Source organism: Balaenoptera acutorostrata, chromosome 10 (genome assembly GCF_949987535.1).
Source record: "Balaenoptera acutorostrata chromosome 10, mBalAcu1.1, whole genome shotgun sequence".
NCBI classification, from domain to species: domain Eukaryota; kingdom Metazoa; phylum Chordata; class Mammalia; order Artiodactyla; family Balaenopteridae; genus Balaenoptera; species Balaenoptera acutorostrata.
Window position 1 is genome coordinate 78,352,381 of NC_080073.1, and position 24,974 is coordinate 78,377,354.

The window sequence follows — 24,974 nt, forward strand, 5'->3', positions numbered from 1 at the left end:
CTCATTTCTTAAAGCAGAGACAATCTCAAAAGCAGAAGCCTCAGATTTACCCCCAATAAACTAGGAAATGCTTGTTCATCCTCAATGCTTGGAAGTCTTTCTCTATGAATCTCTAGGTACTTTTCCAAACACAAACCTTCGCTAATGTGCATGATTCACAGTTTAGAAATGCTCAGGTTTTTAGAACACACTTTTCCAAGAGACTAATCAAAGAGTTATAACATGAGCACACAAACAAGGCAAGGATTAAATATACTCAACTACTCAAGTAACAAACACCTAATATTTATTAATAAATTAGTACACTTGAAGGCATTTTTCTGATATCAGTCCCTCACCACTACCCACAAACCCCACCCACACAAAAGGGAGTCCACACCACCTTTGCATTAGAATTCAGCAACTAAGCATCAAAGAGCACGTTTATAAATGGGAGCAGAGTTGCAAATATATCAGACAAGAGTTCTTACAGCTGCAGCCATTTTTAACTAAAGTGATTGAATGAAGGAAACCCACCAAGACCAAGGCCTTGAGGGCAGACCGGACCTATTGACTATGTGTGTATAAAAAACAAGACGTCTTGTAAAGCAAAGCTGGACAAATTCCCTTTGGAAAAGGTGCCATTTGTCACCAGCACTTCAATTGTGACTTTCCAAAGTGCAGCAATATGTTCCAGAACAGCTCAATCTCTAAAAGTTGAAGTTCAAGTTCCTTGGTGGCCCAGTTGTCAAGCCACTCAAATAGCAAGTCATGATGGCTTGTGAGGATTTCATGTCTCCAGCCCAGAGCAGATTAGCGTAAGGGGAGCACAAGTAATCAAGCATTCAACACGGTGTCCAGGTGAAAACCATACAATCAGCAACAGTGTGGTCAAGTTTCAGCCATAAATATGAACTATCCAACAAGGCATGTTAAAAAGATACCTCAAGATCTAATTGCATTACAGTAACTCAATGGGGTCTTACATTTCTTGAACACTTAGGAAAATTCATAAATGACAAATAATAAAATAGTAATAATAATAATAATAATAATAAAGCAGATGTGAATGTTGAGACATGAAGACAGCTTATAGCATTCACAAGATGCTATGACACTTTTAAGAAGTTAAGAGCCTCATAATCCAGTGTGTGGGAAAAGCCACACTGTATTTGTGATACATTAAGTGAATTTAAAGTGCACAGAACAATTTTGAGAATACATACGAAGGCAAAACAGAGAAAATATGGAACCTAAAAAAACTTCAGTGGTGGATATTCTGAAACAGTTGAAAAGGTTTATATGCTAACTTCCCAGGAGGGTTTTTAAAAAGAAAGAATGAACTCAAAACACTGGCCATATACTCTGTTAAACACACACACGCGCACACGCGCACACACACACACACCAAAAAACAAAAATTAAAAAAAAATAAGAATAAAAACGCCACCCTGCCACTAAATTGAGTAATTTCCAGAGTGCAGTATTCCTCGTGTTCTACAACAGGTCGGGAAGATGGCTATAAACAGAGTCCAGGAGGGTCTGGCTGGCTTCCTGGCTCTTGACTCCAATGATCTCAAACAGCCGGTCCAGCTTGTCCTCGGCCTGAGGAATCTCTTCAATCACCCGCAGCTCCTCGGGATTCAGGATGTGGAGCATGTCATCAAAAATAGGCTGCAAGTCGCAGGGGTCCAGGCGCACCTGTCGCAGCACTGTGTCCTTCTTTTCTGCAGGGAAGAGAGGAGAGGGGACAGCTGTAACGGGACTGTATTGGGGGATGGAGGAGAGCTAAGGTGACAGCGACCCTCTCCCCAGGCTGTGCCCATCCCACCCCGCAAGGTGAGGGAGTGAAGCTCAGGCACATTTTTAAACACCACAGTGGTTTTTACTGACGTTGCACGTAAGATGACAAACAAGATGTGCCTGACAGAGATCAGACAAGGATCTGCTTATCTGCTTGAATGCGTTGTTGATGGAACACGACATGTGCCTAGACTCAAATGACGTCTCCGAAATTCTCCTAAAACTCAGGAGAATGCTGAAATACCCAAAGAAACTTTAAAAAAACAAAAACAAAAACAAAACTTCACTACTTTCCCCATCTGTAACATGTTAGTAAGCAAAGATATGAGCCCAGCCTTTCCCCTCAAACATTCCAAGTCAATAATCGGCTTATCTGACTTCCTAATTACATTGCCATATTTTAAAATTAAACTGCTAAGAGCAAGAGTACATAAATAAGAAAATATTGCTTCTTGGGTCATATCTTACAATGGAGTGAGGAACTATAACTTCTATTACCATTTATAAAATGTATTCTCTAAAATATAATATGTAACATAAATTATAGACTAAAATATAAATCTTTATATAAGTATAGAGATAAATGAATATATAAAGTATAAAATATAATTATGTAAAATAGAATTATTTTATAAATATATAAAAAACAACATAAAATATAACCCTTTCGGTAAAATATAACCGGTGTCACCCAAACTAGGAAATTTCTAACAAAAACCTGTCATCAGTATAGTGTACATGCTAATTCCCTACCCTGCTATTCAAAACTGCAAGTGGCAAATTATTTACCGAAAGTACCAACCCATGATGTTTAAAACAGTGTTATTTGCAACCAAGCCTAACAGAGCGAATTTTAACTTGAGTCACTAAAACCTCTACTCCAGACTCTTAAGATAAGTTATACTTTAAATCCCCGGATTCTGCAAGCCTAGTAAATAATTTGCACACACACACAAAAAAAACCTGCCAGACTACATGTTATCGGACCTTCCCCGAAACACACACTCGATAGCATCATGAGGCTCAAGGGTGACCAATACTCCTGGACGCAGGCTCCCGGCCAGACGGCCCGGGCTGTAAAGATTTTCTAGACAGGTCCCGACTGGCTAATGACATAGTTTCTCGCAGGTCAGCCTCACCTCGGAGTCCAGGGCAGGTCATTTAGATGACCCAGCCCCTACTGGAATGGGGAACTGATGGAGGGAGAGATCCCACGGGCTCTTTGAGGGGAGGCTGAAGAATGAATGTGGGTCCAAGCCATCCGTACCTTTGGTTATAAAGGATCCGGTCCTGCTCAGCGCCGAGGAGCCGCTGGACGTGGAGTCACAGCGAAGGAGGGGCTCGGACTCGTCCACGAAGAAGCCCTTGTTCTTATCCAGCGGGGAGGGCTCCACCGTCAGGAGTGTGGAATTCTCAAGTTTCGGGTTGGGGCTGGCGACCGGGCTCGTGCTAAGCGGGCTGGGGCTCCTCGGGAGAGCCAGCTTGTCAGTTTCCAGCTGTGGAAAGAAACAAACAATTTTGAATTATACACTTCAAAAATTATAGAAACTGGGACTTCCCTGGTGGTGCAGTGGTTAAGAATCTGCCTGCCAATGCAGGGGACACGGGTTCGAGCCCTGGTCCGGGAAGATCCCACATGCCGAGGAGCAACTAAGCCCGTGAGCCACAACTACTGAGCCCACGTGCCTAGAGGCCGTGCTCCGCAACAAAAGAAGCCACCGCAATGAGAAGCCCGTGCACTGCAACGAAGAGTAGCCCCGGCTCGCCGCAACTAGAGAAAGCCCGCGCGCAGCAACGAAGACCCAATGCAGCCAAAAAAATAAAAATAAAAATATAGAAACTAAATGGAAAAGCATCTGAAAAAGAATATACATATATGTGGATAACTGCATCACTTTGCTGTACATCAGAAACTAACGCAAGATTCTAAATCAACTATACTTCAATTTTTAAAAAAATAAAATAGGGACTTCCCTGGTGGCGCAGTGGTTGAGAATCTGCCTGCCAATGCAGGGGACACGGGTTCGAGCCCTGGTCGGGGAAGATCCCACATGCCGCGGAGCAACTAGGCCCGTGAGCCACAATTACTGAGCCTGCGCGTCTGGAGCCTGTGCTCCACAACAAGAGAGGCCGCGATAGTGAGAGGCTCGCGCACCGCGATGAAGAGTGGCCCCCGCTTGCCACAACTAGAGAAAGCCCTCGCACAGAAACGAAGACCCAACACAGCCATAAATAAATAAATAAAAATAATAAAAAAATAAATAAATAAATAAAATAAAATAAAAAATAAAGATAGAAATAATTTTTAAATTAAAAAAATTATAGAAAAAAAATGAAATTAAAAGCCCTTCTTGGATGCTTTTTTTGGTTCCATTTAGTATTTTGTGGATAAATTCTCCCATTTTGAGAGTCCATAACTTACATTATTGCTAGATACACACACACACACACACACACACCCTTCAAAATGCACGTGAGGATATGTATGAACATTAAAAATTAGGAAGCATATGCACCAAGCTGTTACCTCACAGGAGTGAAACTGGGCAAGAAAGTGAGGAGGAAGATCTCCAACAAAAATATAATTTCGTACCGCTGGAAACGGTCTTAGATATTATCCAGCATATTCCCCTCTGTTTCGGGATGAATTATGTATGTGCCCCCAAAATTTGTATGTTGAACTCATAACTCCTTGTACCTCAGAAGATGACTATATTTGGAGATAGGGCCTTTAAAGATGTAATTAAGGTACACCTGGGCCCTCATCCGATATGACTGATGTCCTTATAAGAATAGATCAGGACACAGACACACAGAGGGGAAGCCGTGTTGAAGACACAGGGAGAAGATGGCCATCTTCGACACGCCTAGGAGAATCAACCCTGCTGACACCTTTATCTCAAACTTCTAGTCTCCAGAATTGTGAGAAAATACACGTCTGATGTTTAAGCTTCCCAGTCTGTGGTAGTTTATTATGGCAGCCTTAGCAAACAAACACACCCTCTCTTTACAAGTAAGGAAACAGGCCCAGAGAAGGTAAGTGACTGTCTTTAGGGCACTCAGCCAGGAAGTGGCAGAGCTAAAAACTAAACCCTCCGTTTCCTGATTCCCATTTCAAACTAGCTCAGGAAGTAAATAAAACTGCTTGAAAAAAATGAGAACAGGAGAACACCAGAGCAAAAGCAGCTGGAAGGAGAGAGGGAGAACCACCTCCGCTGAAGCCAGTGGATAGGCTCTTCAGGATGTAGGGGAGACCGTGAAGCTTGCATTCCAGGGCAGGGATCAGAGAGAAAATAACAAGAAAGCAAGCAAACAAGATGGTTTCAGATGGAGACATTGAGCATCCAGTGGAGGCTGGATTTTAGGGAGGTAAGAATCAACACAGGAAGACACTGCCACAGGAGTGGGCAGGTGAGGTGTAATCATGGCTTGTACCAGGGTGCACAGTGGAGATGGGCCTAAGTGATGAGTGGTATCACCCCATTTTGCAGGTGAAATGACTACGGCCCAGAGAGGGCACACAGACCCGGGGAGAGAGTCAGTGCTCAACTCAGGCCAGCTGGACATCTCTAGTTGTCCCTGTCATTTGACACCATACCCTAGAAATCTGGAGACACTGGTGGCATCTCCTAGTCAGCTGACTTATATTTTTATTGGTTCTTCCAGCACAGAGGGAAATCTGGGAGCCAGGTGGCCAGATGACACGGGGCAGGTTGCAGACAGTGACGTGCGCTCTTCCCGGAGCTGTTAATCACCGCTCATTAGAAACCTCATGACTCGACTCCCACTTGTCAAGGGAAACATTTTCAAGTTCCTCAATCAGGAAGACATTGACCCTTGTTTCAAAGGATGACGTTCACCAGTTGTAAAACGCACAAAGCAAAGCACAACTGCCTCTTTTACAAGCTTTACGGCCTGAGAAATTCTTGCAACTGTGCAGATTCTAAAGGCCTCTGACATGGCAAATCTAATGTTCCGACAGCATTTTCCCTGTATAACCACCCACATCCTGCTTCTGCAATCTTAAGGCTTGGATATCACGCATTCCCACCAGCCCGCTTCTGATCCACAGACAAGATTTATGGATACGCTTTTAAGATTTGAATTCATTAGGCCCTGGCATGCATGTGCCCCTCCTCCCTGAAAATGCACATGGCCATTCATGCCAAAACATGTGTTTTATTCACTCAATTAGACAAAGAACACTTGTCTACACTCTGGTTCTCAGGGACAGTACATCGGATGACCCGGCCAGTCAATATAGTGCACTGTTCTTGCTTAAAAAAGAAATTCCTGCCCACAAATCACATGCCAACAGCCTGAGAAGTCCACCCACCTATTTCCTGAACTCAGTTCAAAACCTTCAATGTTTAATATTCCCCCCAATTTTGCCAAAGGATATTATCAGTGGAAATTAAGTACATGACTTCTAACATAATTTGGAAGGCAGAATGCTGAATTGATGCTGTCCAATCATTAACAGTGAGTCAAGTGAATGGGAAAATGCCACTAGGAATGGTTTTAGCATCTCTACAATGGAGCTCACAACCACAGCTAAAGCCAGAGACCATCTGACAAGCATCTTTCTAGAAAATCTATTCCTCTACCAAGTATAGATATCTGTCACTATGTACAGGATACACAGTAGCTGGTTGCATTCCAGATTTCTCTAAAGTTACTTGCATTTTTTTCCTAGCAGGAAAAAAAAAAATTTGCCCCTAGAAACTTCCTTCTTTCCTCCCTTTACCTTACTATTGACAATATCCATCAAAATTGTTTTGCAGCACTGCAACTCAAGCATTGTGTTACCTGTGATTTCTCTAATGAGAAATTGAAGCCTCAGGATGTGTGGAATAAATTAATTCTTTATTTTCTTAGTTCAGAAAGTTCATGGTTCAGTATTGAGTTTATAGCAAATAAAGAGCACTTATAATAAGATTCAGATACTAAAAAAGAAGACAAATGCTCTAAACAAGAAAGCTAGATGTCCACAGAAGTGGGTTGTATCCTCTTGGAAAAGATTTGAACATAAACTTATCAAAATAGTCACAAAAGAGATCCTGAGTAAATTAATTTATTCCTTTTTCTCCTTTAAGCTTCCCGAATTCTCTACAGGGCCATATTAACTTTTATAATTAGAAAAACAATAAATGTTATTTTTAAAAGCAGTCACCACTGATAAGTATATTTTCCCTCTGTTAACTGGAAAATGTGGCTGCAACAGCTCTTATTTATATTGGTAGCCAAGGAACAGGACAGTTGGAAAATCATCTACTTGGCTGAGCTCCTCTCTTTACTTTTTTTAAGCATTCACAGGCACAAAAGGACAACACTCCTCCCAACTTATTGTGGTGAAGCAAATATGAAGACTTAAAAGAAAGGCCTCTGGGAAAACTTGGCCAATGAAGGCAATGGATCCACCAGATATTTGAAGTCCCTTTGGAGAAACTTGAAAAGTAGAGTTCTTTTTGCTCTATAGCCATGTGGTAACCATGCTAATTTAGAAGACTCATTTGAGAAATCAGGGTGAGACAGTTAAGACAGACCAAAAAGGGGGAGAAGGCAGGGATCATGAGGGGAGAGCTCTCTAAGTAACCCAAATCAGTACGAGTCTATTTGTATGAACTTCAAGACCATGAAATTTATTTTGGCCAAATGAGCCCCAAATGTCCTCCTGATTAGCTTCCATACAAATACACTTTGTCCTTCCAGATACTGTATTTATTGGTCTAAACTGATAAGAAAAGAGAGATAAGTGGTTCACCTTACTGGACAGCTGAGTCATACCTAAAACTCCATTGCTGACCTGACTATTTTCCTTTTGGATTCCCAGAACCACTGAGTATGAGGAACCATCCAAACGGATTAGGTAAACAAGCTATTGATTAAAATTCGTGGGCTTGAATGCCTCTGGGCTACAGAGGTTTGAGCAGTATCAGTGAGAACAATGATATAACTTGTCCTGGGTTGCCCTGGAAAGAGCCATTTCCAGCTGTGTCCTTGCAACCGTCCACTCCTCCCTCAGCCAGCTCCCCAAACTGACATGCTCGCTTTGGGTGCACAATCAAATCACAACCTGGAACTGAACCTCAAAAATAACTCTCCTCTGAACAAATATACACTACTATAGATAAAATAGATAATCAACAAGGACCTACCATATAGCACAGGAAACTCTACTCAATATTCTGTAATAACCTATATGGGAAAAGAATCTGAAAAACAATGGATGTATGTATATATATAACTGAATGACTTTGCTGTATACCTGAAACTAACACAACATCATAAATCAACTATACTCCAATATAAAATAAAAATTAAAATAAAAAAAATAACTCTCCTCTTTTAACATCAAACAAAATGCACTTCCCTGTTGACTGGCCTTTCCGAGGATGACACACTGTGGAAGGCTGAAATGTTTCTCCAGCCCTTGGGATGGTGGAGCCATGGATGCTGAAGCCATTGTCAGGGCGAGGGTGGTATATAAGTGAAACAAGAGTTTGAGACTACTTTGCTTCTCTCCTATGATGGAGCAGCATTTCTGAGGATACTCTGCAAACAGGAAGGGGTGGAAGACTCCAGCCCCAGAAGCCTTCTTTTCAGTGTGTTTCATGATCTTCATAGTCAACTCCTAAAAATCAAAGTCATGACAATCCTGGAACATCATGGCAAAGGAAGAAAGGAAATCTACCACTAACTAGCTGTGTGGTCTTAGAAAAACCGCACCCCTTTTCAGATCTGTTTCCTCATTTCTAAAAGAAAAAGGTTACTCTAGGTCATCTCTCTTCAAATGGTCTTATGGTTTGTCTCACTATGGCTCTTTCATTCTCCCCGCTCCCCACCTACAGACCCCAACTCCCTTTCTCCTTCCAAGTTACTTCCACTGGTTCCTCAACTAAGGTTTACCACTGAGTTATTTTCAATTACTACCTAATTACAATCTCCCTGTGGTTGTACAATTTGTTTTCATAAAACTAATTAACAACTTTGATGCATCAGTGATCCCCTGAAATGAAGCCTTAATTACCCAGCCCTGATGCCCCTTGCCAATCTGCTAAAATGGTTCAACTTAACCCCTTGGCTCCTGGCATCACCCAATCAGATTCCACAAGATCCTTTTCTCTCCCCTCTGTAGCCAGATATGTCTGATAGACTCAAGAAGAAAGCTCCTTACAATTAAAAATCACCTTCCTACTGAACTTTCCCTCCAGACCTCATCCAACACTTAAGAAAGAAGGAAGAATTCTTATGTTACATTTGTGAAAACTTCTGTCACTTTAATGATGGTTTTCAAAAACCCATTTGCTAAATTCAATGGAAACTAATTGCTATTCCATCTGAATTGACCAGCTTGTTACTCAGATCCAGTAAACAAAAAGGGACTTTAAAAAATAAGCCATCATCAATACTCTGCTAAACAACTCAGCATGAAATATATGGAATCCATTTGATGTTAAGGTAGCTCTTATTAGCTCCATTTTACAGATTAGAAAACTGTGGCTTTAAGAGGTTTAAGTAACCTGCCCAAGATCACAGAAGCCAGGACTCAAGATCAGGTCTGGTCTAGTTTCCAAGTAATCCTCTTTGCTGAGTCACGTCACTTCCCTGTCTGGACCCACTGCATTTACAGAAATTGACAAACCCTGTAAACTCAATACAAAGACATCACAGGACCACAGGGGGCTGCCCTGGCCCATCAGCCAGGGTGAAGGGGCCAGAGCCAGGGTCTCCAAGAACCTGTAACTCAATGGCAGATCTTGCAACCCAGCTGGATGACTGCCCTGAGATAAAGATGAGACATTATGTAATGAAACTTAAAAGCTTTTGCACAGCAAAGGAGACCATAAACCAGACGAAAGGACAACCCTCAGAATGGGAGAAAACATTTGAAAATGAAGCAACTGACAAAGGATTAGTCTCCAAAACATACAAGCAGCTCAGGCAGCTCAATATCAAAAAAACAAACAACCCAATCCAAAAATGGGTGGAAGACCTAAATAGACATTTCTAAGACATACAGATTGCCAACAAACACATGAAAAGATGCTCAACATCACTAATCATTAGAGAAATGCAAATCAAAACCACAATGAGGTATCACCTCACACTGGTCAGAATGGCCATCATCAAAAAATCTACAAACAATAGATGCTGGAAAGGGTGTGGAGAAAAGGGAACGCTCTTGCACTGTTGGTGGGAATGTAAACTGATACAGCCACTATGGAGAACAGTATGGAGGTTCCTTAAAAAACTAAAAATAGAACTACCATATGACCCAGCAATCCCACTACTGGGCATATACCCTGAGAAAACCATAATACAGAAAGACTCATGTACCACAGTGTTCACTGCAGCACTATTTACAATAGCCAGGACATGGAAGCAACCTAAATGTCCATCGACAGGTGAATGGATAACGAATATGGGGCACATATATACAATGGAATATTACTCAGCCATAAAATGGAACAAAATTGAGATATTTGTAATGAGGTAGATGGACCTAGAGTCTGTCATACAGAGTGAAGTAAGTCAGAAAGAGAAAAACAAATACCGTATGCTAATGCACATACATGGAATCTAAAAGAACGGTACTGATGAACCTAGTGGCAGGGCAGGAATAAAGACGCAGATGTAGAGAATGGACTTGAGGACACGGGTGGGGGGAAGAGGAAGCTGGGACGAAGTGAGAAGGTAGCATTGACATACATACACTACCAAATATAAAATGGATGGCTAGTGGGAAGCTGCGCATAGCACAGGGAGATCAGCTCGATGCTTTGTGACCACCTAGGTGGCGGGATAGGGAGGGTGGGAGGGAGGCTCAAGAGGGAGGGGATATGGGGATATATGTATACATATAGCTGATTCACTTTGTTGTACAGCAGAAACTAACACAACATTGTAAAGCAATTATACTCCAATAAAGATATTAAAATTAAAAAAATAAATAAAGATGAGAGATTTATGTAAATAACCAGACACTTCAACTGTGGCCAATAACTGTTTTCTATTAGAAAATATTTCCGATCCCAACAGACCAGTGACTATTTAAAAAAAACACAAATTCAATTTCCACTAAAGGTTTATCTCAAAGGAATTACAGTCACCAATAAAGACATGACTATAGCTACTTAAGGATGATGATATTATCTGAAGCTTGTTTCCCCCATTCTCCCAGCTGCCCATGTAATCAAGATCAAATTAGATTTCATGACCTCCCATAGGTCCATGTAGGTACGTAAGATTGGGCTGTGATAAAAACGAGCACTTTCCTCCTTGCTATACAAATATCTCTTGATATCTGAATCTATGTGGTTCCTACCTTGAGAGAACAGGAATTCGGATGATAAGAAACGCTTTGTCATCCAAAGCTATGTGGTTCCGGGACTTCAGATCTACATGAGGGTTCAGATAATGACGGTTACCAGCCCTATCACACAACATGTACCTGAATCTATTCAATTCCTAAGTTCAGATGCTAAAGAATACCTGTATACGATGATTTCTCCCTAAAAAAAAATAAAACAAATACACTGCCTCCAACAGACAAGGGGGAAAATAGGTAGGTTTCTTTAAAGTTCCAGCTGATGGGGGACGATGACTTTAATTATTCTTCCGAGTGTGAATTCTTGTTCAATCCAACCCAGAGAAAGGGGTCTTAAGAAGAATAACCCAAATTTACTCAGCCAAGTTTTTTGCAAACAAAAAGAAAAAAATTAAGAGGAAATTGAGAAGACGCGGATTCCTAAGCCTTTCAAAGAAGGGCTATCAGTTATAAATAAGAACTTTGGAGGGAAGTCTTAGAAAGAGGAATATGGGCTGGAAATATATACACACATATATCGATAAAGCAAAGATGTCAAAATATAATAGTCGAATCTAGGTGGTAGGTTCTGGGTGTTTGTTGTACTGTGTTTTAACTTTTCTTTGTTTCCTAAGTCTTATTTTTAAAAGTTAGGACAATAAATAAATAAAAAAGAAGGGCTAAGGGCCAAATAACCCGAAGACAGAAATTCCCCAAACTTTTCCTAGGCTTCTGATTATTTAGTCTTTTGTTGACCTTCCTTCTTTCTTCTCCAGCCCAGCCCAGACCGTAGGAAAGGGAGGCACCGAGGGGCTTCCATTGCATAAGTAGGGAACAGTGCTAACACTTAAACGTAAATCATCAGCGGGCAAGCGGACACTGCAGCGTTATGCTGTCTAGATCTCCCTGGGTTCACTGGAGGTCACGGAATGCAAGCAGGAACAGGAGTACAATGCCAAGATGCCCTGTTCAGCTTCCCTGGGAACCCCTGCGCTAGACCACAGAGGCAACAGAGCTGAGTGAACACTGAGCTATATGCACTGCCCAGGTAAGCTGCAAGCCAACAGCAGAACCTGCAGAACAAACTCACCCACCCTCAGGAAGCTCACAGGATTAACGCGACCAAAAACTGCCCAAACCACTGGGGAATTATTTTAAAAGACACCCTGCACGCCCCCTACATCTATCCAAGCGCAGGATAATTAAAGAATTTTGTTTCAACTGCAACCTTACTTAAGATGCCATTTAAACATTAGCCCAGGCGAGCTGGCCATGACTGGTTTCTCCTTTAAGGACGTCAAGCCCCAATCAAGGCAGTTGTCCGAGTCCTGTGTATACATGTCATCTGCTAATTCTGATCATGTCTAACAGTTCATTTCAAATCCACCCACTTTTAAGCCAAGGTGCTGTTGGTGGCCAATCCTTGCCTAGCAAGAGAACTTAAGAGAACTAGGTGCACGGCTGGGCGGGGCGGGGGGGGGGGGGCGCAGCCACAGAAAGCCACAAGCAGTGCTGTGCAAAGCTGCCAAAACTGGTAAGAACCAGCTGGCTCCGGAGGGAGGAGAGGAGGGCGTGGCCACCAGCTGCTGGCACATGTGTCTGCAAGCAGTTCAGGCTGCTGACATCAACCGTAATGTTGCAGCCCTGAGCTGACTCACCGACTAGCTTTCTCAAAAAAGGAAGCGAGGAGAGTAAGTCAGGGGGCTCCCTGGGTTCAGAGCCCGAGCCCGCTCACACTCAAATATACCGCCCAGCTTTAAAAGAGCACAGCCCCATCATGACAGGAGGAGATCCTGCTGTTGGAAATGCCTCGGGTTTTCGTAAACTTCACTCAATGAGACCTATTAGGAAGCCTTTCCCACAAAAAAGCCTTTGGACAATTCTAATCATGAAAAAAGGTTGCAAGAATCATAAGCTTGCCTTAAGACAAGATAGAAGTATCCAACTGTATAAAAGGAGGTCTTGTGCATTTCAAGTTTGCAAGGCACCTGTGTACTTAAGCTATGTACAGACACTTTCTGTACAGTAGCTTTGACCCTTTATTTGGGCTACATTAATCTTACAGTATTTATCCACCCAACCCCAGACTGAGATACTGCTCCAAGGGGCCTTCAGTAGCTGCCAGTAAGTTATTTTAATGGCTGTCTTGAAGTTAACAACTGTTATAATGAAATAGTCTGCCTGGTGCTAAATAAAGCCTTTAGAATGTTTTTTTAAAAAGTGTGGAGGATAGAAAATAATTTCATGCAGGAAATGCATGACCTTGAAATAAGAAGGCTCAAGCCGATCTTTGTGACTCAAGTTTTCTGAACGTCCCAAATTAGATTAAATTAGTGTTGTTTAATAAAACCGTTAATTGGATTCATGCCATTAGAATTAGACTATACGTGGTACACAATGCCACAGGTACAAAAGGGGACCCTGAAAATACTTCCCCCTCACTAAACCCTGACTTTAGCTTCTCAGTACCCACCCCCCAGTGTTAACTGTTACCAATTCCCCATGTATTCTTCCAGAAATAATCTATACTTATACCAGTTGGTAGGTACATATATTCTCCACCCAACTCCAGACCTTCTCTTTCATTTTTTACAATTTTTTTTTTACAATATGGTGGCAAGGTATACATACACACTGTCCTGTACCTTGCCCATTTTTGTTTAAAAACCTTCTTGAGGGGCTTCCCTGGTGGCGCAGTGGTTGAGAATCTGCCTGCTAATGCAGGGGACACGGGTTCAAGCCCTGGTCTGGGAAGATCCCACATGCTGCGGAGCAACTGGGCCCGTGAGCCACAACTGCTGAGCCTGCGCGTCTGGAGCCTGTGCCCCGCAGCGGGAGGGGCCGTGATGGTGAGAGGCCCGCGCACCGCGATGAAGAGTGGCCCCCGCACCACAATGAAGAGTGGCCCCCACTTGCCGCAACTAGAGAAAGCCCTCGCACGAAACGAAGACCCAACACAGCTATAAATAAATAAATAAATAAATAAATAAATAAAGTAGCTATAAAAAAAAAAAAACCTTCTTGAGGTTAGCACATAAAGAGCTGACTCACTGTTTTTGATAAGTGCATACTGTTACACTGTGTAGATGTTCCATAGCTTACATAACCAGTTTTCTATTGAAGGGCATTTGTGTTGCTTCCACTCTTTTGTTATTAATGAGGGATACTACAATGAATACTTATACTTGCATCATTCTGCACATATGTGGGATGTATATAAGGATATATGTAGGATGGGGTCGGGAAGGGATGGATTGGGAGTTCGGGGTTAGCAGATGCAAACTATTATATAGAGAATGGATAAACAACAAGGTCCTACTGTATAGCACAGAGAACTGTATTCAATATCCTGTGATAAACCATAATGGAAAAGAATATGAAAAATAATGTGTATATATATATATGTATAATTGAATTACTTTGCTGTACAGTAGAAATTAACACAACATTGTAAATCAGCTGTGCTTCAATAAAATAATTTTTTTTTAAAAAGAATATATGTAGGGCTTCCCTGGTGGCGCAGTGGTTAAGAATCTGCCTGCCAATGCAGGGGACACGGGTTCGATCCCTGGTCCGGGAAGATCCCACACGCCGTGGAGCAACTAAGCCCGTGTGCCACAACTACTGAGCCTGGGCTCTAGAGCCCACGAGCCACAACTACTGAGGCCGCACGCCTAGAGCCCGTGCTCCGCAACAAGAGAAGCCACCGCAATGAGAAGTCCGAGCACCGCAACGAAGAATAGCCCCCGCTCGCTGCAACTAGAGGAAGCCTGCGTGCAGCAACGAAGACCCAACACAGTCAAAGATAAAAATAAATTAAATAAATTTTAAAAAAATAATATATGTAGGACATATTCCTAAGAGTGGAATGTCCGTGGTCAATGGACATGTCCTTAGGTAGATGATGCCAGATGGCCCTCTGAAGGGGCAGGGCTGATGTACACACCCAATGGCAATGGATGCCATTCCTCTTTCCTTATTCCCTTCACAGTACAAGAATGGTGTCATACCTTTCCCTCTTTGCCAGTCTAAAAGGTTAAAGTTGTATCTCAGTGTAGGTTTCAATTTGAATTTTTCTTATTTGAGCAAGGTAGAAAAAAAAAAAAAAAAAATCTGTATACCTTTAAGAACCTTCAGTATTTCTTTTCTGTGCACTGTCTTGTTCAGACTGCCCATTTTGCTTTTGGATGGTTGGTTTCTTAATTAATTTGCAAAAGCTCTTCATTATTAAAGGAAATTAACCCTATATTGCAAACAACTTTCCCAGTTATTATTTTGTCTTTGATTTACATATGGTGTTTTCTGGCTTGTATATATATTGTTAAGTAGTTGAATCTTTCTTGTATGGCTTCTGTGTTTTATATCATTCTCAGAAGAGCCTTACTTATTGTTGTGATTATAAACATAAAAAATTTCCTCCATCTTTTTCCCTAGTACTTTTTTCCCTAAGCCATTTTAATGGTTGGTCATTCCAGCCTACCCCCTGACTCAGCCCAACTGTGGATAAATCAAAGTTCCTTCTGTAAAAAAAAAAAAAAAAAAAAAAAATTAATGAGGAATTCAGTAGTGACAGCTGTCTCTCCTAAGGAAATGGTGAGGAATAAGCGATTAAAACGTTGAAATTGACTAGTGTACAATAAAACCTACTGCTGACTGAGATACAATTCCTTATCAGTAAGTGTACATACTTTTGGAACTTGGGTTATAACGGATGAACAGACAGTCTCACAAACATAGGATGGAGAAGCTAGGCCAAAACTGAAAGGTATTAAGCTTTGTCTGAATATAAGTTTTGGCTTTAAAATAAAAAGAAAATATGATATCCAGCACTGGTAACTGATTGAGAAAATAAGCTTCTTTTCACAATATTGATTCTGATTTCCCTCCAATGCACATTTTGACAAAGCCAATAAGGGTGTGGATTAAAGGGGTAGAAAATGTCGTCAACTGATAGACACAGACTTTTCTGAATGTTGAGACACTGTGTCTCAGGAAAAAAAGAAAAGCCCACTGCAAGTCCTCTATGAGGCAGTCTCACAGAATGTATTCTAAAGTTTGGCTCACATACGCATCCCTCCTATAAAACTGCCAGCATCTTGAGGGATGATTCCCTGTTTTTGTGTTTTGGGGTGTGTGTGTGTATGTTTTCTTTTTTATACTGTTTTGAAAGGTTACTTTCCATTTACTGTTATTACAAAATATTGGCTATATTCCCCATATTGTACAATGCATCCTTGAGCCTATCTTATACCCAATAGTTTGTGCCTCCCATTTCCCACCCTTATATTGCCCCCCCCACTGGTAACGACTAGTTGTGGTTTTTTTTTAACATCTTTATTGGAGTATAATTGCTTTACAATGGTGTGTTAGTTTCTGCTGTATAACAAAGTGAATCAGCTATCATATACGTATATCCCCATATCCTCTCCCTCTTGCGTCTCCCTCCCACCCTCCCTATCCCACACCTCTAGGTGGTCACAAAGCACCGAGCTGACCTCACTGTACTGTGTGGCTGCTTCCCACTAGCTATCTATTTTACGTTTGGTAGTGTATATATGTCCATGCCACTCTCTCACTTTGTCCCAGATTACCCTTCCCCCTCCCCATGTCCTCAAGTCCATTCTCTACATCTGCGTCTTTATTCCTGTCCTGTCCCTAGGTTCTTCAGAACCGTTTTTTTTTGTTTAGATTCCATATATGTTAGCATACGTTATTTGTTTTTCTCTTTCTGACTTACTTCACTCTGTATGACAGTCTCTAGGTCCATCCACCTCACTACAAATAACTCAATTTCATTTCTTTTTATGGCTGAGTAATATTCCATTGTATATATGTGCCACATCTTTTCCATTCATCTGTCGGTGGACACTTAGGTTGCTTCCATGTCTTGGCTATTGTAAATAGAGCTGCAATGAACATTGTGGTACATGACTCTTTTTGAATTATGGTTTTCTCAGGGTGTATGCCCAGTAGTGGGATTGCTGGGTCGTATGGTAGTTCTATGTTTGGTTTTTTAAGGAACATCCATACTGTTCTCCATAGTGGCTGTATCAATTTACATTCCCACCAACAGTGCAAGAGGGTTCCCTTTTCTCCACACCCTCTCCAGCATTTATTGTTTGTAGATTTTTTGATGATGGCCATTCTGACTGGTGTGAGGTGATACCTCATCATTGTAGTTTTGATTTGCAGTTCTCTAATGATTAGTGATGTTAAGCATCCTTTCATGTGGGTAACGACTAGTTTGTTCTCTATATCTGTGAGTTGCTTCTTTTTTGTTATATTCACTAGTTTGTTGTATTTTTTAGATTCCACATATAAGTGATATCATACAGTATTTGTCTTTCTCTGTCTAACTTATTTCACTAAGCATAATACTCTCCAAGTCTATCCATGTTGCTGCAAATGGCAAAAATTTGTTCTTTTTTATGGCTGAGTAGTATTCCAATGTATATAGTGTGTGTTTTCATTTAGTATATCCGGTGCCTGGTACAGGGATTGAAACAAAATGGGTGTTCCATTAACAAATGCTAAATAAATTGCTTGTCTTAAACTATCTCATCTTTAAAGGCTACTAAAAAAAACAAAAAGCATGTGTAAGTCTGTGTGTGTTGGGGAGGGAGGGTATATCTATCCCAAGATCCCAAGAATCTGTTTCCCAGACTTTTCCCCCTATAACCTGTACTCTTCAAGCTCAACTACCATATTTCATTAATTCTATGGTGGATATTTCTTTTCACATTTTAACATCTCTGAAATAGGGATGTATCTAACAACTATAATTAGCAATGTTTTTACTGCTTTCTTAGTGGTACCTATAATAACGGTACATACATGGTTGCCATGGCATTCAACGAAATACAGAAATATATCTTAATTCTAATACTGACCTATAGCTCACAGGGCCATGAAGCTTGCCAGATAAAAGCAGATGCAAAGCACCCAAGACAGTGTTTGGGACACAATAGATACTCAGCAAACATTGGTCCCCTTTCTCCTTAATCTCCTTTTACAGAAAGTAGAGTGGTATTGCTCTTGAGTCAAAAAAGGAGAGTGTAGAATTCAAATTCCAACATGGAAAACAGTAGCTAAGATTTACTGAGCCCCCCTAGTAGATGTCAAGTGCACTACAATCATTACCTCTACTATGTACACTCTATCTCACCAGATGCTTACAAGACGGCTACGAATTCAAGAAGTAGGGAATTCCCTGGCAGTCCAGCGGTTAGGACTCGGTGCTTTCACTGCTGTGGGCCCAGGTTCGATCCCTGGTCAGGGAACTAAGATCCTGCATGCCGCATATTGTGTGCAAAAAAAAAAAAAAGTAAATATATATATATCTGTTCTTATTTTCTAGGTGTATTTTGGTGGGTCGCATACCCCTGCCTTCTGATGCTATCTTACAATTCCTCGTGCACACTTCTATTATACATTTGCTTATCCCACTGAATTGTCATTATTTGCACGTGTCTCCATCTCAGTGAGTGAGCTATTGAAAGGCACACACCTTTCTTCTTTACACAGTACCAGGAACACAGCTGGTGCTCGACAAAAGATTGTTGACTAACTGAATGAAACCTCGGAGTATGATAACAAGTAGAATGGCCTGAAATGTCATTAAAAGTCTAAAGGCTTATTCGTAGACATGGCTGCTTTGTACACAATGACCACCTTAAACACAAGCATCACTCAATGTACTTGGGCCTATTGTGTGTCAGCAATGCCTTTACAATGTCCCCTTCTCACCACCTCACAAGTTCCCCCGAGCCCACAGTCACACCCTGCAAATTAAGTAACTTGACCTGAAATGACCTTCCACACAGTGGTCACACAGCAGAAGTCAGGGGGGCTCGACACACGTGAGTTTAGCTAACATCTTAAGGCCTTAGGACGATAATCCCTGTTTTCTAAGAGATGATCAACTGGCAAGTTAAAGACAGATTTGAAAAGCCAAAAAGTCAACAGCTAAAGGTACAGCTGGTATTTGCCTCTACTCACCCTCACTGTATTAAATTCTGAAAAGAGCTGGTCTCAGTCACACTGTAGATAAAGACAGCTGCATCCTGCAGTTGGTAAGCAAAAAAAAAAAAACCAAAATCACGTAGTTCCCTTTGCAGCAAAAGCAGTGGTACCGTCCTCGCAAATAGAGTGCCCAGTACTCGCCTCACTGATAGATTCTCCCTGTTGATTATACAGAGCAAAACCACTCAGTCTCCAACACAGAGTCCACTATAGTTGAGAGAGAGGGAGAAAGAGAAAAAACTCTGTCCCTGGGATGTAGGTTTCCTATGCGGTTTCTGGAAAGGATTAAGAATCTCTAACAAAGAATCATTCTACTACATAGAAGTTAACCACAACAATACTGGCTTCAGAGCCACTGGTTGGTACATTACAGTGTAGTTTTAATCTAGTTAATCCTATGAAAGGAGGGCGGGGGGGTTGAGCTACCCAAACCCCCTGCCTGATCAACACCAACTCTTTTCATTTATGAATCTCTGGTCAAAGCAGGCAGCTAAAGTAACACTTTATACTATTTTAAATGATTGTGGTTGTTTTTAATATGATCATTTCTTTTTATGGAAGTGTAGTTGATTTACAATGTTGTGTTAGTTTCTGGTGTACAGCAAAGTGATTCAGTTATACATAGGTATATTCTTTCTCATATTCTTTTCCATTATGGCTTATTACAATATAGTTCCCTGTGCTATACAGTAGGACCTTGTTGTTTATCATTTTTAAATGTACCTAAAGTTCCTTTTTCCTCCCTTTCTCAAAATGAAACTATAAAGGAATGCTGGAAAATTCAAATCACCATGACTTCCAAACCTAGCCAGTAAGCATCACTTTCATTACCTCATTTTTTTTACATCCCACAGTTCAACAAGCGATTATCTGATTTAATTCTGAAAAGCACTTGAATTCCCATTTTAAATAGAAAACTCTGAGTCAGAGAAATCATTTGCCCAAGGTTTCCTAGAGAGAAAAAAACAAGTTCAAGGTGAGGGGAAAAAGAAAAGAAAATGATGGCACTGGGTAAGCCTGTTTGAATATACAAAGTCCCGGAAAAAAAAAAAAAAAAAGAAAGGAAACCTAGAAATCCAGTTGCTCAATTTCATGTCCTTTTTCTGACAGCCCTTGAGAGTGTACTTGTCTACACACACACCATCACCTTTGTTTCTTCACTAGAGAAAACATCCCTGCCAGCCTAGGAATGCTCACTCAGGCAGTAAGGAATAAGTATCTACAACTACTGGAATTTACAGTTCTTGGGCACTGAATGCAGATGGCAAACCTCATGCTCAACCATCTACCCGTCAAGCAGTCTTGGACTTGGCTGTCCCTTCCCACCCGACACTGAGTAACCCTTGGCGTTCAGGATTTAAAGGATCCATCATGTGAGGTGGAGCTAGTCAGGAACATTCTTCCACCTCTCTTGCCTCTAGAGCCTGGGAATAATTGCAGTGATTCATGGTAAACATTCACCAAGAGCTTTCTGTGGGTCACACTCACCTAATTTCACAACAACTCAAAGGACAGGCACTAAGGGTGCTCCCATTTTCTCAGGATAAAACTCAGGCAGAGAGGTCAAGTAATTGACCATTGAGTTCCCAGTGTGATATGCTGCCTGGACAGGAATTTAACCAGGCACACATCTCCACACTGACGTCCCGATTTGGAGCCTTAATGTTGATAAACTGTACATCCACCAATTTCCTCCTCCCTCCCTCCTGGGTTTACTCCCTTAGATTAAACATTGATATGAATACGTTTCTTCCCTTCAATGGTAAGCTTCCCTGACAGCAATGACTCTGTCTTCCTTGTCTTTGCATTGCCCAAAGTCCCTGGTGTAATATTGCACACGTAATTCGTTATGTAATATAGATTTAAAAATAAAATCACATCCCCTCCTTTGCTATTTATTTAGCAGGGGAAACTTAAACCCACGCAAGAAAGTACTGAAAGAAAAATAACTATCGAGCTGAAGTTCTATTTTCCAGCTCACCTTCAAAAACAAAGGGCAAATAATGCAATTTATTTTAGTCAGTGGGCATTTTCCAGATGAAGAAAAACAAGAGTTTATTGCCGGAAACCTACACTAAGTATTCTTTAGGCCAAAGAAAAATGATCTCAGGCAGAGATGGGGAATGAAGAACAACAGAAAATATCAGTAAGCAGGTAAATCTATGTGGGTCGTGACTGTGTAAAACCGTAATAATTATGCCTTTGGGAGGTTTAAGAAATGTGTAGTGTTAAAACGTATGACAACAAAAACACAATACAGGAGAAGGATAAACAGGATTAAAGTCTTTTAAGGCTGCTGTGTGGTCTCAAAAATAGTAGAAAGTACACATTTATAAAATGGCTCATAATTTAAGTAGGCGTGTTGTCACCTCTGGGGTATCCATTAAAAGTAAAGAAAAAATGTGTAACTAAGAAGTTAAGAGGAAAAGTAGAATAATAAAAAAATGCTTTATGAACAAGAAAGGAAAGGGGGGAAGAGAACAGATAGGACAAATACAAAACAAATAATAAGATGGCCAAATACATGGGTAATTACGTTAAAAATGTAACCACACTGAAATTCTCTAGTTAAATGACAAAAACTGTCAGAATAGATTTTTTAAAACCTTAAATATATGCTCCTTACAAAAGACTTTCTTGAAATAAAGCCACAGAAAAGAATCAAAGTAAAAGGACGGAAAAAAAGAGATAACATGAAATTTGGAAGGCTGTGTTAGGTTTTGTTTTGTTTTGTTTTTTAAAGAGTTTCAGCAAAGTCCCAGTAACTTCCAAACTATTGTCCCACTGCTTTACTGCTTCTCCCAAAAGCTCATGACCAGGAAGGAAAGAATTCAGATGATTCTGGAAGGCTGGGTTCAGTTTTGATGTTGAACTTGAAAGAAGAGTGAACTGAAAAACCCAGCTCATACCTCAGAGAAGGAAAGAGTCAGGCAAGTGAATGAATACATAAACTGTGATAAATCCAGACAACTGAATATTATTTGGTGCTTAAAACAAATGAGCATTCAAGTCATAAACAGACACAGAGGAAGCTTAAATGCATATGACTGAGTGAAAAAAGCCAACCTGAAAAGGCTACACACTGTATGATTCCAACTATATGACATTCTGAAAAAGGCGAAACTGTAAGAGACAAGGAAAAGGTTAGTGGTTGATGTGGGAGAGAGGTGGGTACTGGAGAAGAGAGAAATAGGCAAAGCATAGAGGATTTTTTGAGCAGTGAAAGTATTCTGTATGATAGTATAGTGATGGACATATGTCATTATACATTTGTCCAAATCCGTAGCACATATACGACACCAAGAGTGAACCCTAAGGTAAACTATGGACTTTGGGTAATTATGATGTGTCAATGCAGGTTCACTCTTGGTAAAACTGTACTATTCTGGTGAGTGAGATTGATAACGGGTGAGCCTGTGCATGTGTGAGGGGAGGGAGTATACAGGAAACTCTGTAACCTCCCTCTCAACTTTGTTTTAAACCTAAACCTGCTCTAAAAATTTGTTTTAAAAAAAAATGCAAAGAACAGTACACCAAAAAGTAAATTTTACTGTACAATTTTTTATGCATAAATTTTTTTTTTTAAGTAAGACTCTGGATGTGTTTAACTCAAAAATGGCTAATAGGCCACCATGGTTAATAATGGACCAGCTGTTCCTGACAGAGGTAACTAAAAGGAACACCAGGGCTAATCCTTTGCGTGGAACATAACATAGGTGTTCTCAGGCTCATGAATAGGAAAAAACATTAACCATTTTAAACACACACACGGAGTCATTTTTGCATATTAAGAGCCCATTAACTCCTGGGGCAAAGTCTCAAATTGTCAGCAGTACCACCGTACACACAGAATACAGATCCACTAGAAAATGGAAACTAGGTCTCAATTATGTCCCCTGCGTTTTGATTCTCTTGTTTGACTCCACAAGTCTCAGAGATAAACTATGAACAAACTGTGCAATCAATAATAGCTGGCAGCCAGAAATCCATGCTCATTGGCTGTTAAAATTAGAGTAAGAGCTGGGTCCACAACACTGCCAGACAATGATGGACATGATTAAAACATGGAACAAGAAGCTTAATACTGCCTTCTCAGCCTCCATCCTAACATGCAGGCTACACCAGAACCAAGGAGAAAGCTACAAGATGTCTTGATGTCACTGTTTCTTACAAAATAAACAACAAAAAATAGATACTAGAATCTTTTGTATACGGAGGCGATAAGAGGAAGGAAAAAAACTAAAAGGAACAAGGGCTCGGCACTCGGGGACTAAGGGTTTTGGTTTCTTATTCATTGACCCAGTGAATTTTGCTATAATCACTCTCCCTGACATGTAGTCTCCTCCATGGAGTCTGCACCTTTAGCCCACTTTTCCCAGCACCTAGGACAGTGCCTGGAATAAAGTAGGTGCTCCATAAACATTGATGAAACTCAATGGAACTATAAGAGAAACATACCAACGTCGTTTGGTATAGACAATACTCTACTACCATCATTACCATCATTAAGAAGTACCTTAAAGACTAGGCCCAAGGGGCTTCCCTGGTGGCGCAGTGGTTGAGAATCTGCCTGCCGATGCAGGGGACACGGGGTCGAGCCCTGGTCTGGGAGGATCCCACATGCCGCGGAGCAACTGGGCCTGTGAGCCATAACTACTGAGCCTGCGCGTCTGGAGCCTGTGCTCCGCAACAAGAGAGGCCACGATAGTGAGAGGCCCGCGCACCGCGATGAAGAGTGGCCCCTGCTCGCCGCAACTAGAGAAAGCCCTCACACAGAAACGAAGACCCAACACAGCCAAAAATAAATAAATAAATAAATAATAATTAAAAAAAAAAAAAAAAGACTAGGCCCAAATTCTAAGTGATTGCTGAGTGTACACAGAGAGAGGAGACAGATCTGCAGAACCCGAAAGTAAAGTAAGTTTTAGGCAAATATGACCCAACATAGCAAACCTCAGCCAGTCCTCCCAAGAAGAATGGATGGCACATAAACCACTGTCTGCTCTTCCTCAATTAAAATGAGGAGGGTTCCGTCTTGCAATTCAGCACGGTAAAACAAAGCCCTACCTATCTTTCCTCGTGGGCCCTTTCAGCTGTCATTTAAAAAAATGTTTTAAACCACAGAAGTAATGTTTTCATTACAGAAAATAATTTTTAAAAATCACTTCTAATTCAACCACCTAGATTTAATAAGATAACATTAACATTTATGCATTTTCCTATGTTTATATTTGTTTTTTCTAATGAGAAACCTTCTTTTGAACCCTTAACAAGACATCATGATCATCCTTCCACCTTATTAAATACTCCATTGAAGCGACATCAATTACATTTTCTCTTTTTTGAGAAACATCGCATCAATTACATTTTCTCTTTTTTGGAGGCATTATCAAGGCGATCCCGTGGCTTATTCTCAAGCATCTAAATCCTTCTTCAAATCTACTGCTCGCCCTAGCAGTTCTTTCCTTAAAGCCAGCACTCCAAGTAAGCACAATAATGTTTTGCCTCTTGAGTCCCTTTGTTTGAACTGCAGCCATTTTACTCAATTGGGGGCCAAACATCTCCCTCTCCTTTCCCCAAATCCAGCTACTCAAAGCCTTGTTTTAGTTGTGAACCATACTTAATTGAGATCGTTTCGCAGAAAGTCACAAGACACTGGTGTGTGCCTTTGAATATTTACCCCCGAGTCTATTAGTAAATCTTTTTTCCGAAATTCCACATTTCAAAAAAGTTAAAAATACACCAGGGGCTTTAAAGACTGCCTTCAGAGTCAATTAGCACCGATGAACTTTTATCTAGTCACTTAGATAAAAGATCCACCTGATGAATGTTTATTTCAATAATGAAGAAACATTACACT

General features: G+C 40.9%; 1 protein-coding gene across 1 annotated transcript in view; it reads right to left on the reverse strand.

Moving 5' to 3' along the window:
• Positions 1–288: 288 nt before the first annotated feature.
• Positions 289–24,974, reverse strand: part of TNFRSF21 (TNF receptor superfamily member 21) — a 65,043-nt gene continuing 40,357 nt past the window's right edge. Inside the window, exons 5-6 of the mRNA XM_007193848.2 lie at positions 3,050–3,278; positions 289–1,706 (exon numbers count right to left, since the gene is read on the reverse strand). Of these exons, the coding sequence (XP_007193910.2) occupies positions 1,477–1,706; positions 3,050–3,278 (459 nt within the window). The 3' untranslated portion in view covers positions 289–1,476. The remainder of the gene's footprint in view (positions 1,707–3,049; positions 3,279–24,974) is intronic.